At 48.1% G+C, this 15,516-nt stretch overlaps 2 protein-coding genes across 3 annotated transcripts; one reads left to right on the forward strand and one right to left on the reverse strand.

The window, feature by feature from the left end:
• The first annotated feature begins 48 nt into the window (after window positions 1–48).
• Window positions 49–2,556, forward strand: LOC122389519 (protein mago nashi homolog). Its single transcript, XM_043381641.1, has 4 exons — window positions 49–242; window positions 643–767; window positions 1,920–2,047; window positions 2,319–2,556. The coding sequence occupies exons 1-4, from the start codon at window positions 152–154 to the stop codon at window positions 2,416–2,418; spliced, it is 444 nt and encodes a 147-aa protein (XP_043237576.1). The 5' UTR covers window positions 49–151; the 3' UTR covers window positions 2,419–2,556.
• Window positions 2,557–2,837: 281 nt separating this feature from the next.
• On the reverse strand, window positions 2,838–15,055 carry LOC122389505 (mitogen-activated protein kinase p38b-like). 2 transcript variants are annotated; one of them, XM_043381628.1, is made up of 10 exons: window positions 14,755–15,055; window positions 13,373–13,502; window positions 12,865–12,923; window positions 12,521–12,662; window positions 10,192–10,354; window positions 9,686–9,757; window positions 8,693–8,772; window positions 6,816–6,894; window positions 4,255–4,428; window positions 2,838–3,896 (listed from the first exon to the last, which is right to left on the reverse strand). In XM_043381628.1, exons 1-10 carry the CDS (start codon window positions 14,859–14,861, stop codon window positions 3,841–3,843), a joined length of 1,062 nt encoding a protein of 353 aa, XP_043237563.1. In that variant the 5' UTR covers window positions 14,862–15,055; the 3' UTR covers window positions 2,838–3,840. The 2 variants fall into 2 exon arrangements, with proteins under 2 accessions (XP_043237563.1, XP_043237555.1); XM_043381620.1 differs by lacking the exon at window positions 8,693–8,772 and adding an exon at window positions 8,064–8,143 and having other exon boundaries at window positions 14,755–15,051.
• Window positions 15,056–15,516: the final 461 nt, after the last annotated feature.

The raw sequence follows: 15,516 nt of genomic DNA on the forward strand, positions 1-15,516 counted from the left end.
ACAAAAAATATAGCCACTAGAGGCAGCACCACCGCTTACCACCAGTTGGAAAAGTTGTTTAATTCTCACGCACGCCTGCGTTGTCCGTTCTATTGTGAATTCTTTTATATTTATGAGCTCTTTCCTTGAGCAGTTATAAGCATTTTGCAAAATGAGCAATAAAGACTTTTATCTCCGGTATTACGTTGGCCATAAAGGAAAATTTGGACATGAATTTCTGGAGTTCGAATTTCGCCCTGACGGTAATTATTCCCATTTTTAATGTCTGGTTCATCGTGTTTTCCTATGAGTCTGCAACCTCAACCTGGTTTTATTTTATGATGTACCTTTTCCTATTTCAACCTTAAGCCTGGTAACAGTTTCTGATTACCCCAGAGACAAAAGCTGTTTATACCATATCAGGTTATTTCGTACTTTCACTGAGTGAGGTGTGATCATGATGATGTAACCGATACCCTTGCAGTACACATCTTCATCTGGCTTTTAAATTAAATATGAACATTTACCCATGTTCAGTTCACATGCATGGAGTTTAATCCCTATCATGATAGGAATGCAAGAACTAAATTGAAATGTTTCTGAGTCATAAGTTTGTTTTTTAACTACCTGTAATCTGAGTTTAATGCTGCATCTTGCTCTCAGGTAAGCTGCGCTATGCAAACAACTCAAACTACAAGAATGACACCATGATTCGAAAGGAGGCATATGTTCACAAATGTGTCATGGAAGAGCTGAAGAGGATCATTGCTGATTCAGAAATCATGCAGGTGTGTATTGTTCATTTCTCATGAACACATTAGTTATTTCTTATCGCTTTTATGTTCTATTGAATATTTAAGTAAGTAGATACTTACTGATACTACTGATACTACTTTCAGTTGCTCAAAATTATTTCTGCACCATCATGGTTGAATTTATCTTAGATAAAGGACTAGGTTTCCAACTTGTAAACCTTTGAGTGAGTACCTAGGTTTGTGTTTTGTAAGTTTAAAAGCATTGGGAGACATGCCTGGTTCATTTTGTATGTGAGCTTAGAGCTGTGTCATTTCAGTAAACCTTTGTACTTCACACACTATTTACCAAGTTTGGCAATGCATAAGACCTATGTTGTTGTTGTTGTTTATTGGAGCTTTAGGGCACCCCGACTGCTGGGGTCATTTTGCGCCCATTCATAAGACCTATGATCTGTAACTTCAACCTATGATCCTATGATCTGTAACCTATGATCTGTAACTATGATCTATAGTTATATATCTATAGTAACTATAATAGTTATAGTAACTATCTATAGTTATAGATCTATATAGTTCGTTTTTCTTAAGTTTGCCCCTCACTGTAAACGTCTTTGTGAACATTGCACGAGAATTGCTAGCTGAATTACTGAGAAAACTGGTTGGCGCACACTGATTTGACAAGATTTCACCGACGATCAATTTCATCAAATTTATTTACTATTTCACAGACTCGTAAATCGTATTTGCCAATACCTACAGCCCCACAGGGATAGACGACTTCTCAGGAATTATGTGTGAACTAATAAATAAATTGCACGGCGCTTAACATAACGTTAAATCGTCTGTGTTCAAAACTTATTTTTGAAAATATTATTCATATCTACAATACAATGTGCGCTAACCAGTTTTCTCAGTAATTCAGCTAGCAATTCTCGTGCTGTGTTCAAATAGACGTTTACAGTGAGGGGCAAACTTAAGAAAAACGAACTATAGTAACTATGATACATATCATAGATAACTATGATATGTATCCTATGATCTGTAACCTAACCTATGATCTGTAACCTGCCTGTCTGGCTGAAACACCCCCAGGTGATTTTGTGAGATTATGTCCCATGATTTTAACCTATTGTTACTGGCCGACGTCCCCGACTGTATTTGACGACGTCCCCGTATATTCATCAGGAGGACGACGCGCTGTGGCCGCAGCCTGACAGGGTGGGACGCCAGGAGCTGGAGATCGTCATCGGTGACGAACACATCTCCTTCACCACCTCCAAAATCGGCTCACTGGTCGATGTCAATAACTCAAAGTGAGTCATGGGTGTGTTACAGTCTGTTACAGTATCATGTTGCGCGTGTGAATTGTTTCATCGGTCAGCTGTTTTGGCAATCGTTCCTCGATGTTATAAACGCGAAACTGATGCACAAGCAAAAATATTTTCGTGTGTATTGGCATAATTGATGACTAAAGAGACAGTATGTGGCCATTCTGCCAAAGTGTGATTTTTCGAATCATGGGGCGATACAGCCGTGTCGTGCCGTAGCCGCCGCTCCGAGCCGTGACACCCGGCCGTGTTCCAGGGACACGGACGGGCTCCGGTGCTTCTACTACCTGGTCCAGGATCTCAAGTGTCTGGTCTTCTCGCTCATCGGCCTCCACTTCAAGATCAAGCCCATATAGGCGTCCGGCAGCGACGGCTCAGTGGAGCATCGCGCCCCACTCACGTGTCAAAGCTGCCTGGTGTCCTCCGTTTCGCGTCTCGCATAACCAGCCGGCAAGTCCGATCATTTCACCAATATAATACACAGTGTGTTTAATGCGGACGTCTGTGAGAATGAATTAGCGCGGAGGTGAGAACATAACCGTTTCTAGCGCTGCGGCAGTCCAAGGAATTTCGGAGATGGACACGGCGTTCTCTCTCCAGGCCTGAACCATATGCAAGTCGCGACTGAACAGTTGCCTCGCCAGTTTCGATTAGCCTAGTATCTAATCGTTACTTCTGTTCGGACCTTAGACCTAGACTTCTTTGCCCATCGACTTTCTTCTGTAGGTCTGCTCGGCTGCCCATGTGTTTACCACACTCCAGCGAGAGACCTAAGTTACAAATGTGCGTATTTATTTCATCACGAGTGACGCACCGACTCACGTGCCAGTGATATTCACTGCTGTCCAAAGGCAGGCTACAATTTCGGGTGCTGAAAAACACGCATTGCAGCAGGGCAAAGCCGCCCAAATTACAGTCGTTCAAAAATAATTATTAGTAAATATATACAAATAAATCAACAATTCAACCAACAATTGATATATGCAATAAGCAGATTCCCAAAAGGGGCATTCTAAAGTCGGGCAAAGGCCGCATTCTGCCAGTTTACAAAGCAAGGTCAGGAAGAAAATCGGCAACAGTAAAGTAAAAGCCGAAAATATCGAGGCGGTAGGATCCGTGGCGGAAGGATTAGGTGGCAATAACGCGCGTGCCTCGTTGATTGGCACCAGGGGCTGGTTATCGGTAACTGGCGGGGTTGGGTAGTCGGGGGCGGCGGAGCAGACGGGCACATCATCATCTACGCCCTTTCGCAGAGACGGTAACGCCACCTGCACGGCCCGCGAGCAGTCCGAACTAGCCTGTCGAGAACCGGCGTCACCGTCCAGTTATCGGCAGACTATCGGCGCCGGGCACAGACGCGCCCCGAACACACACACTAGCAGGCACGTCTCTCACAGTCGGAGCACCGGTCTCAGCACGCGCTGGGAGCCACACTCCCCACCTTACCGCTATCACTGTCTCCGGGCGGCGCGCGGTGGCCGGCGCCGCGGGGACTCTCCGGCACTCTCCACATCTCGGTATCGCGGCGCGGCGGGCAACGCCGCTCACAGAAAACCGGCCGGCAGTCGGCTACATGAGCACCAATGGCACGTGGCGGCAGCGGCTGGGCTCCGGAGAGCCGGACACAGTCGGCCGCTCAATTACTGTCCGCCGCCGAACGGCGCGCAGCGTGACGGCAGTCGGTGAGCTGACAGTCCCCTCACGGCAGCCGGCGGGCTGGCGGCCCTCCCCTGGCGGCAGCGGCCTCCTCAGACGCCATCAGCCGGCCCGGCCGCGGCTCACTTGGCCGCCTGTTGCTTCTTCCCCCAGTCCTCAATCTCATCATACACCAGTTCTTCAAAGACGACGGGGGAGGAGTACGACAGTCAGTCAGAGACAAAAGGACATGTAAAATAGCCGCGGCACAGAGCATGTGTAACGATCAATGTTTCTGAGCAGCTTTTGCCGTGGCATTTGAAATCCTTTGACGCACAGACACAATATGGTGTATCAACAAGCGGCCTGTCTTTTGCGGTACCATTGAGGCCGAATGACCGCACATCAGCAAAAATCAACACAGTATAGAGACCAGATGAGCATATCTCACACAAAAAGTATAAAAAATATAAAACACCAAAACTGGCTCCCCAACCAGAAACTGCCTGTGGCCCTAACATTTGCAGACTCTGCCCCTGCCTGCTTGTTCTACTCACGGCGCCAGTGCTCGGTGGGCAGCTGCACCATCTCGAAGCCCTCATCGAAGAGCGGCGACGTGGGCTCGTCGGTGGGGTCCGAGTACTGAGACAGGTACGGGTGTGCCAGCGCCTCCTCGGCCGTCGGCCGCAGGTCGGCGTCCAGCTGCAGCATCTTCTCCAACAGGTCGATCGCTGAGGGCAGGAGGCGACGGTGGTCACAATCAGGGGCGTAGGCAGGGGGGGGCCACTGGGCCATGGCCCCCCCCCCCCCCCTTGGGCGCCGAAGGCGCCCTTTGCGATTGGAGGGCGCCGAAGGCGCCCTCCAATCGCAAATGCAATTGTGATATAATCGAATCGAAAAACAATCGCGACTGGAGGGCGCCCTCCAATCGCGAATGTGTTTACAGGGAAAATACGGATGGAGGGCGCCCTCGGAGGACGCCCATTCCAAATACGCCCTCCAAATACGGTTGGAGGGCTCCCTCGGGCGCCCTCCAACCACATTTGTAGGCTGTAGCTCTCTAAGCGTAACGGTGGTCGCCTATGTAAGCCGCTGTCCTGTAAATAAGCGCCCTCTCACCCGAAGGCGCCCTCCTGTAGGTCGCCACCCTGCTACACATTGCCGCCCTTCTGCTGATCGGTGTCCTCATAATTATTGGCGCTCTCCTACCTATTGAGCCCTCATGTGAAATTTTGAAGGCCGCCTTTCTCCCTTTTGGCACCCTCTTGTTCAGTGCCGCCCTCCTACCTATTGGTTCCCTAGTCCTTCCTGTTGAATGTTAATCGGGGCCCTTCTCCTATTGGCGCCCTCGTGTAGATCGCCGCCCTCCTAACCACTGGCACCCTCCTGTTGATCACCGCCCTCCTATCCACTGGCACCTTCCTGTTGACCAGCGCCCTCCGCACAGACGCCCTCCTGTTCGTGTCATCCTCTTGAGCAAAGGCGCCCTCCTCACCATTGCCACCCCCATTTTAATCGTCACCCTTCCGCTCATTGGCGACTTCCAGTTGATGACCGCCCTCCCACCTATTGGCGACCTCTTGTTGATCGCCACCCTCCTATTGGTGCTCTCCTGTTCCTCGCCACCCTCTTACCTGGTGGCGCCCTCCTGTTGATTGTTGATCGGCGCCCTCCTGCCTATTGGTGCCCTCCTGTTGATCGCTGCCCTTCTATCCATTGGCGCCCTCCTGCTGCTCGCCAACTTCCTACCTATCGGTGCCCTACTGTCGAAACTCGGGATGTTGATCGGGGCTCTTCTACCTATTAGTGCCCTCCTGTGGATCGCAGCCCTTCTACCTATTGGCAACATCCGTTGATCGCTGCCCTCCTATCATTTATTTACTCCTTTGGCATGTTTTTCAACTTAGTCGTTCTATTGCACATAGTTGATGTCTTGCCTGTGAAAACTGCCACAAATGAACGTGCATTCAGCACAATGAATGAAGTATCTATACCTACCAAAACTATCTACGCTCTACGATGCATAAAACACGTCTTTGGTCTTAACGGATTGATCCTACTTTACGTGCATCATGGCATCTATATGGATTACGATTAAGTATTGTCAACAGGTTCGGGCGCAACAGCAGGCATCTGAAGTTTCGGTGATTGAAACTGGTTATGTGGGTACACTGTATGCATCTGTGAGAAGGCTATGAAGGCTGGTCTGAGGTAATTTGGATGATGTTTACGCATCTCGCGCTCCGGTATCAATCCGATACGGTGATCTGGTGCGTAGATATGCCACCGCCAATAAACTTTTATACATCGACACCCATGAGCCAAGCTTTCTGTACAGTTTGTGTGGCAGCGGCCCGACCAAACCTTAGGTATTTTTTACACCTTCAAATTTGGTAAAAGAGCGAGAGGAGCTTTGAACAGTGATCGTATAAAAGGCGTGCCTAAAAAGCGGAGGAAAAGGTTGTTTTCAAAAATTTCGCGCGCCTTCGGCGCAGCATTTCAAGAACACTTGACCTTTTGTGACCTGGAGTATAAGGAATACACACGATGCAAAATCAATGCAGCACGACCTATACGAGGTTACGCAAAAAAAAAACTGGTGGCATGGTAAAAAACGCCTCCCAACCCCCCAACCCCCACTGAGCGATTTTTTATCTCGCGACCGTATGGCGCCCTCCTTGGGTGAGGTGGCGCCCTCCAAACCCTTGGCCCCCCCCCTTCGCGATTTTCTAAATACGCTGCTGGTCACAATGGGGGGTTAGCACCGAGTTCTCGGTCGCACTACAAAGGAGGTCGTGCTGGCGGATTACTGCTAGCGGCGGAGCAGAGGAATGAGCCAGAGGAGCGCAAAGCTACAACAGACGGAGCGGAATGCGCCAACGGAAAAAAAAAACGGAGTACAGCTGAGTAAAGACTGAGTGAAGGCAGCCTTGGTGAGCATTGTGACTAAAAATACCATATAATTAATGATTCCGCAAGACGTAAAAGACCAAAGACCGCATGCTACCGGGACATGGGAAAAGGACGTTCGCAGCACGATTATTCACAGAAAGAAGACCGACAAACCAACGAGCGATCACCGTATGAACTGAATCATGCAAGCGACAGTGCAACTCACCCAGGGGGTTCGCCCCACGGAAGAACTGCTTGAAGTCCTTTGCCTTCATCGGCGGCAGGGAGCGGATGTAGGCGCGAGCCTGGGAGCGAGGCGTGCGGTCAGATCAGGAGGAACGGCTCGATACACTCGGCGCTCTGAGGCACGTGGGCACGGAAACTCAGACAACGAACACATTCGACTGAAGGGCACAGGTACAGCGCTGGCGAAATCAAAAGGATAGAGAAGTCACATCAAGGAAAAAAATCGCACACGAAGTCGTGACAAACATTCATCGTGACTTGAGTACAATTGAGGCAAACAAAAACTTTCAGACGGGTTCAGTGAGGCACATAACCTTGTTCAATATTGTTTGCGACAATATATACCATTGGTGGGTTGAAAGGTGACAATTAAAATCATTTGGAGTTTTTCTGATCTCCGAAGTCTTAATTTTCAACACATCAATAAGGTGCACGCTGCACACTAAGAAATGGAAAACTTTGTCGACGTTCCTCTATCAAAACTACAGCTTGGGTTCGATTGGTCTAACACAACGCCAATAAGGTCAGTTATTTGTCTGTCTACTGTTTGTTTCGGGCAGTGTAACTATGGCGGTTAGTGGTTATTTTGCGTCTATACAGCCCACCTATACGTTGCAGACAGTAGACACAGCCGCAAACTCAGCCCACTGAAGCAGTTATCCCACTTCTCCCAGCCAATAGTGATGCGTATGCGTGAAAGGGAACTGGACAACAAACATTCGCATGAAATGTATAAATTAGTTTTTATCCTTCAAACTGAGTACACAACAGACAAGTAACCCTGTGACGTGCAGAATCAATTGTCCACAACATATTGATAACGTTGAGTCGGAGCCATGTTTCAGCCGATTTACATGTGGCATGAACGCAACTTTGAATAAAAAATGGCCATAACTAAATCGTGCTCAAGCGGTCAAATGTAAGGCACAACAGCATTTTGGGATAGTAAAAGTTGCAAATGACCAACCACCCCGAGTGAAGCACACATTGCATGTTCACATCACGAGTTCACCTCAGCCATTGCCAATTCATGCAATGCAACCAAGGCGACCAGGCTCGAAAAGTTAGCAGCTCGGCAACTATTCACAGGCGGCTGCTGTTGGGCGGCGGCTGGCGGGCGTCCTGGGGCCGCTTGCTACATAAACGGGAGGACATTTGCTACACAAACCGGGGGGAATGCTACATCAGCCCGACAGCTGCGCACTGTGCATAGCACGGTTAGTCCTACCTCGTCACTGGTAATCTTTTCCAGCGTAGACTCTTCCGGAGTTCCGCAAAAGAAAAGGATTCTGGTGAGCTGATCGATATCTGTTGGACGGCGTTAAGGTCGCTAGTATTAATTAGCAGCTGCGTGGTTAGTCATGTGCCACTCGGCTGTGACTGGTAGTCCCCCACTGCCCCGGTATTAGGGTTAGTCATGTACGAGCGGCTCGGACCGCCCCCGCGGCCCCACCGACACACTCAGTGGGACGGCGTCGTGCTCCACGGTCACACTCCACTGACGAGAGGGGAGGCTCGCGCGTCAGGCACTACCGGTGCACACACTACTTACTACCACTACACATACTAGCAGCACTACCGCCAGCACACGGCCGGTATACCACCGGGACAGACCCCAGCAGCTTCAGACCACACAGCACACACAGCATACGAAAACCACCCGTGTCCTCACATCTAACAGTCTCCCCCCCCCCCCCACACACACACACATACACATGGTAACAGGCTGCACACCATTCCCCACACTGCCCGGCGTCGTGTAGTCACACAGTACACACCAAACCACACCATTCCGTGCCTCTCTGCCCGTGCTCGTGCGGTGCTCCGTGCCCCACTAGCGTGCGCCGCGCTACTTACAGACTCGCTGGAGATTTTCTTCAGGAAATCGTCGCTAGGTGAGCCCTGGAGCTCGATGATTATGTTTAGTTGGTGGATATCTGTGCTCAATTAAGGATATTCACGAGTGGCATTGTTAGCGGTGCCATAAAACCACCAGAATGGAAAATGCTTTACAAATACAAAGAAGTGGTCCCGGAGAAACGGTGACTTATTTATCCACATTACGAGATGATTTGGCCCAACCGTCCAAAAGCAGTTTCTTTGTCGACTTATGTCCGAAAATCAGCTTTCTGTTAGGATGCTGTCCGTCATGAAACAAACAAAATGAATATGTACGTAAATGGAATTTGCCATACGTGTTTACTAAAAATTATTGGCTGCCACACAAAGAAGCTGGTTTACGAATATTATACCATTTGTCTAATGATTTGTCTTACTTCAAGAATCATCTGCAACCATGGCGAAACTCAAATTTGTCCTCTCTTGCCCATCCGCCGATCAATTTTCATACTAATTCCAATTTAATGCCTTCTTATGTTGCTAATACTTTACCGTAAACCTTAAATATTTATAGTATCAAACAATTTATCACCAATTCTACATCAAATATTCAAGGCAGCCATATTCAAGTGCAACTCAATGTACAGTGTACAGGTACCGGAGACACGCTCTCCACCCGTGCTCTCCTAAGTGAGCCATGTACCATGCCAGCTAACAGAGGCCATGCATGACGGGGAGCACCGGTCCGACTCGGGGGGGGGGGGGGGGGGAGGGCGTATCCACTAGACTACCCGTGCCGGAGGAGGGGGGGGGGGGAGGTCCGACACAGAGGAGCGCCAGAGGAGCGTCCAACACCGCCCACCGGATCACGACATGCCGGGACAGCCGACAGCGCCACCTGCCGGGTCACACTGGCACACCCCGTCACACGGACACACACACCAGCCCTGACCCTCCGCCCTGCCCCTGACCCGCCTGCCGGCCAACCGGCAGCGCGCGCTCAAAGGATACGGTCCGTGCCCGGGAACAGGGTCTTCCTGGTGAGCAGCTCGGCCATGATACAGCCCACCGACCAGATGTCCACTGAAAACACAGAGCACGGCCACACACGGTGAGGGCTCCCCGTGAGGCAGAGTTCGGCGGTTGGTGACCATAAACCATAGATGTTACGTAATGGTGAAACAATGCACTACAAGCAACACGAGAACTAGCATATGATAAAACAGGCCTGACAGAACCATTCTAAAATCTTTTTCATGCGACTTGACGTAAGCCGCATAACGATAGGTAATACCTACGCGAATGACATGGACTGCAGCAATCCGCAAACCACCAAATAATTCTTAGTTCTCTAAATGCAATAAAATAAAACAAGACACAAACACATGGTGTATACGCGGAAGTTGAATTGTGGACAGACTAGTAAAGCGCGCTTTACTGCGCTCAGCCAGTCCCCCTCCCCAGTACGCCCCCGCCCAGGCTCCTGCCGTCTACCCGCTGACGGCGGCCTGACTGACCGGTCTGGTTGTAGTGCATCCAGTTGAGCATAATCTCGGGCGCGCGGTACCAGCGCGTCGCCACGTAGCCGGTCATCTCGTGCTCGGTGGGCCGCGCCAGGCCAAAGTCCAGGATCTTGAGCTCGCAGTCCTCGTTTACTGCCAGGTTACTCGGTTTCAGGTCCTGAACACACGCGGTGGGGAGGATGTTAATGATGTGAGGCCCCAGTTAACAGCGGCATGCCGGCGGTATCGGATGGTCAGAGTGAATATAAAGTTCCCGCTCAGAGTACGGTCCGGCCCCAGGCCAAAGTTTACATATCCCGCAGAGCAGGTATGCCCTGCTCTAAATGTATTTGATCCCCCTGTTCACGTATACCCTGTTCTATGTTGCGGTCAGTAAATGCGGGATTAGGTGCCTATCCGCCGGAGTTTCCCACGCGACCGCTGATTATGCGAGGAATCCGGTACGCCGTGGCTCCATAAACGGGTCCTAGATCTTAGATAAGAGTGGCCAGGCAGCGTTTAACCGTGTCTGTGACCGTGCAACACCTTATCGCTCAAACGCCGTATCTCCTCACCATAACCGAATGGCTGAGCACGTAGAATCTGTATAAAGAGATTGTACGTGTTACCATATCTGCGTCACTATTTCAGTTATCTCGTAACATCTATACGGGAACTTCTCAGAACGATGTGTGACGCACTGGATTCCCAAATCCATAGAATGCTAGATTTCCTAAGCCAATGTGTTAGTGTATCACTGAAGTAAATTGAGCATTCATAAATGTAATGCGTTATTTACTAGTTACACGACATCTAAGAACGTGAAAAAATGTTCATTTTTATGTAAGCACAAGCCTTAGTTAACCCGCGCCCTGCTGGGAGGGGGTATTTTTTGCCCCCCTCCAGACTTTTCGATATATCTCCAGAACCGCTGCGCCGATCGTCACCAAACTTTCAGTATCCCTCCCGGGCATCAATTGTACACATTGTGACAATTTTTTCCAAATGACGTCAGAGTGACGTCGTGTTCTGCCGTTTTCGACAAAAAAAAGGTTTCGCGGGATGAGCTGTCAGGCCTAAAGCTTTGAAGATACATAAAAATATCTAAGAGATAAAAGGTGTAGAATTACTAGGGCTACAAAACTGCTATCTCGGAATTTTAATTTTTTGAATTTTAACCCAAAAAAATCTGCCTAAAAATCCAAAAATCGATTTTCGAAAAAAAAACGGAATATATGTGATAGCCCTTACCGACTTCTATTCACATACCAAATTTCGGATAGATACCTCTTTTTTTGGCCGAGTTATAGCGAAAAAAAAAACTGTTCTGTTGAAACTGTTGAAAAATTGACATAAAAATGCATCACACAGCCCTAGTAAAATTGGGTTCATGTGCTGACCCTTGGTGACCTGACCTGTGACCTGACCTGGTACTATTAGTGACCTCTTATAGCAAAATATGTACTAGGCAACTGACGCCCTATCGCTGATTTTCGATAAAATGCGTTTTACTCGATATTATAGCGCATTCCCTAGAAGACCCGTGAACGGCAAAACATTTTATCTTTGACCTGACCTGTGACGTCATCGGTGACCCCGAGGTCAATGCAAATGGATTCCCCTCAACAAATTTAACAGGGCTTTCGAACGCCGTTTGAATTTTGCGGATCCGCCCAGTATTTTCGGAGATACGGGGGGGGGGGCAAAAATAACCCCCCCCCCCCACACACACCAGGTCGCGTTATAAACAGATCCCACCAGGGCACGGGTTAAAACCGTAACTTCCAATTGTACGCCCCTGTTTATCATCCATGTGATAACCGTTCAGCCGTTTTCAAACACCTATGTAAGAACTAAGAAGGACGTGTCTCTCGGCCGACACCTGCCGAAAATACCCAGTGAATGATATCGCCACAGTCTGACTGAACAACATCGTAACAGTGTAGTCACACCGTTACGGTGCTATCACCTGAATCCAAAGATTCAACAATATCATATTAGTGTCTTCATATGGTAAAAGTGGTATCGCCACCTACCGACAAAACAATTCAGAAATTGTCTCTAATGTGTAGTGTACAAAGTCTGATATCTGACCCGAACTATACCGGATGCAGGGCCGGCAGTCAGCCAATTCCGGACTGACACCTACGTCCCACATACATAACTATCTCGGACTGACACCTATCCTATATCGGACTGACAGCTATCCTGTCCTCGACCGGCACCTGTCCTATCCCGGACCGGCACATACCATATCCCGAACTAATACCTATCCCAACCACCCCAGTGCCAGACTGGATAGCTGCCAGCACTGCCAGCTATCCTATCGGTGGCGGACACCTACCCGGTGGATGATCCCCGCCGAGTGGATGTACTTGAGCCCGCGCAGGATCTGGTACACCAGGAACTGCACGTGCTCGTCGGTGAGCGACTGCGTCTTGAGGATGTTGTTCAGGTCGGCGCCCATCAGGTCGGTGACAAAGTACCTGCCGCAGAAGACGGTCACATGGTACAAAATTCGGCGCGTGAGGTCACAAAATGAACTGAGTGCTGGCGGGAGCGAAATCCACGCGAGGCACAACTTCTACGAACAAGCACGCATGTTCCAAAATCATAGCTAGAAAATCAGCTGAAAATGGAAATAAGGCGCGGTTTTGTAATCGTTCTCGGACAGAATTGTTGACTTACACGTCCTTGAATGTCTCGTATGATGTGTTTGGATGGAAGCAGTCGAGCAGACCGATGACCTGGAAACAAGTAAAATGCGAAACGTAAATTTCAAGTTTCCAGTCATGAGAAAAATCAGTCTGCATGATAAAGACAGAGTTAACTTCTTTTCGATTAGTCCCGATCATTGTCGCTTCTGAATTCGGACCTCGGTTCAAACATATCGAGACATTGGTAAGGAGGTGGTTCATATTCTATAAAGCAGCTCCATAAATAATACTAGACGTGCATGACTGATTGATACATGGCAGCAATTACAGGACACCATGAGCCATTCGACGGGATGTGAAGCAGACAGCAACTACGTCGCGCAAGATGACGGCGGAGTCGACAGACCACACACTCTGTCTGTACCAGCTGCCCAAATCCCCCATACAATATCGGGTCTCAGACCCTCTACTCCACACCAACTCGACCCCACGACCCTCCCTCGGCGTCCCTCTTATCCCTGGCGCTGTGCCAGACGTACATTGTCGTGTTTCATGTGTCGCAGCAGCCGCAGCTCACGGTACGTCCGCTTGCCGTGCACCACCGTGTCGAACGGACGCGCCAGCTTCTTGATGGCCACCTTGGTGTTGGTGAGGGTGTCCAGCGCACCGCTGCGGCACAGAGGTCACGGACGGGTCACTGAGGGGTCACAGGTCACGGTCGGCCGGGTCACTGAGGGGTCACAGAGGTCAGACACATGCAGGAGGGGTTACAGCCAGGTCAGGGGTAGCAGGTGGACAGCTGGTAAGTGGGGGACAGATCATATTTGGTCAAGTTAGGTCAGGGACAAACTAAGGTGATCAGAGCTGAGGGAGCCAAAATGGATACTGATGCCTATGAGTTGATTGGTATCATGTCCACTGCTGATATTAGACAGCACCACACAACTCATAGATGAGTACTAAATGAATGTCATCCACAAAGCAGCAGCCATGTTCCAGCTCATCAACATGTTTAAAGATGCAATTAACACAGCATCCCAAACTTTGTTGATTTAGGTGGGAAACCACATCCAAATGAAAACAATTTGGATACTGTTTATTGTTTCACTTTTTTGTATTGTGATGAATGATCAATTATGTGTAATTTATGTGTGCTGCTTGTGTATTATATGTACCAACTTCAGTACCTATGCAATAAGCATTATCATTATTATTATTATTGTCCTTAAAAACCGACAGATTAGGTATCCATACTCCACAACATGGCAACAGAGTCAGCCAGACACACAAGCTGCTCAGGCAATAAATCAACACCAGCATGCACAAACCAGACTGAAAAACCATTACAGCCACAGCCTGCACCAAACAATGCCTATAACTTTTGCTACAAAATGCATAAATACACACTTGTGATAACACAAAACTGAAACTGCAATGAATTCACGGTATTAGTTTATATTAGGTCCGAGTGGACAATTGTGACGCTGTTGATACAAATATGTAACAGCAAAAAATTTAGGGTTTAGGTTAGGTTAGGTTGTAGGTTTGTAGGTTTTAGGTTTAAGGTTGGTAGGTTTGTACTTTGTAGGTTAGGTTAGGTTAGGTTGTAGGTTTGTCTAAATTCACATGTCTTGGGGCCACTTCTTGGCCATTTCACTGACGAACCCCATTCAGATCCTATTTCCTATTGATTATTTTTTAACTGCTGCACCAGCACAACCATCCAGCATGGTACCAATGAGGGCCCAAACCATTCCTTGCAAATCATGCACCACACTTAAGTAAATCCGCAGAGCAGAGCACAAAGCAGAATGGGATTATGCCAGTGCCGTGACCTCTTCAAAATTGTCATGCTTCAGTTTTGCATTAGGCAGACTGAGACATCACTAATTAAGACAATATTGAAGAAGAAGGAACTTACCATACTTGTCCATAGGCACCCGTTCCAACTGGGGTGAGTTCCTTGTATCGTAAGGGAATTTCCCATCTAGTTTTATTCAACTCAACAGAATAAAATCCTGGTTTCATTTTTAGAAGTAAAAATTGAAATGAGTAAACAAAACACAAGGCACTGGAATCTAAAGATAAGGTCCTCTTTTCTTCAGAAATGGTTATGACCTTAATAATGTGAAATGAAATAAATAATATCCGAAAAATGCTCGCAAGGCAGACAACCAAAACGCCCACCCATCGTCCGCCGAACAAAACCGTAATGTTGAGAAGCAAGAAAAGTTTTACTCTACAATTGTATAAACACTCAAATGTATTTTCATGACGTCATTCAGATACACCCAATGAAGAGGCGTTAAGATGACGTATCCCTTTTCTCAGCTTCAATGGAACTTTTGGTCTGATGACGTCATTTTATTTCTATATTGTCAAAAAAGCAAACACTATAGGATGAAAGCTACATATGTCTCTTATGCGCAGGGAATGCCCGAAAATTATCTGGTCAGCTGATTATTGTTTATTATGCAATTTGATGACATCAAAGTTGAGCGTACTGAAACTTATTTGTTTATTTAGCTGAAGATTATAAGTAACTCGGTTATGTTGTTAAAACAAATATCTTTCCTTCACTTTTGATTGAATAATATTTTTTGTTCCCCCCTATATTTCAAACCGGCAGTGCAAAAGTACAGCTCCAGGGCGAGGCCAGCTGACACTTTTTTACATATTCTAC

The sequence above is a fragment of the Amphibalanus amphitrite genome, unplaced genomic scaffold (assembly GCF_019059575.1).
Source record: "Amphibalanus amphitrite isolate SeventyFive unplaced genomic scaffold, NRLGWU_Aamphi_draft 000019F_arrow, whole genome shotgun sequence".
In the NCBI taxonomy this organism is placed as follows: domain Eukaryota; kingdom Metazoa; phylum Arthropoda; class Thecostraca; order Balanomorpha; family Balanidae; genus Amphibalanus; species Amphibalanus amphitrite.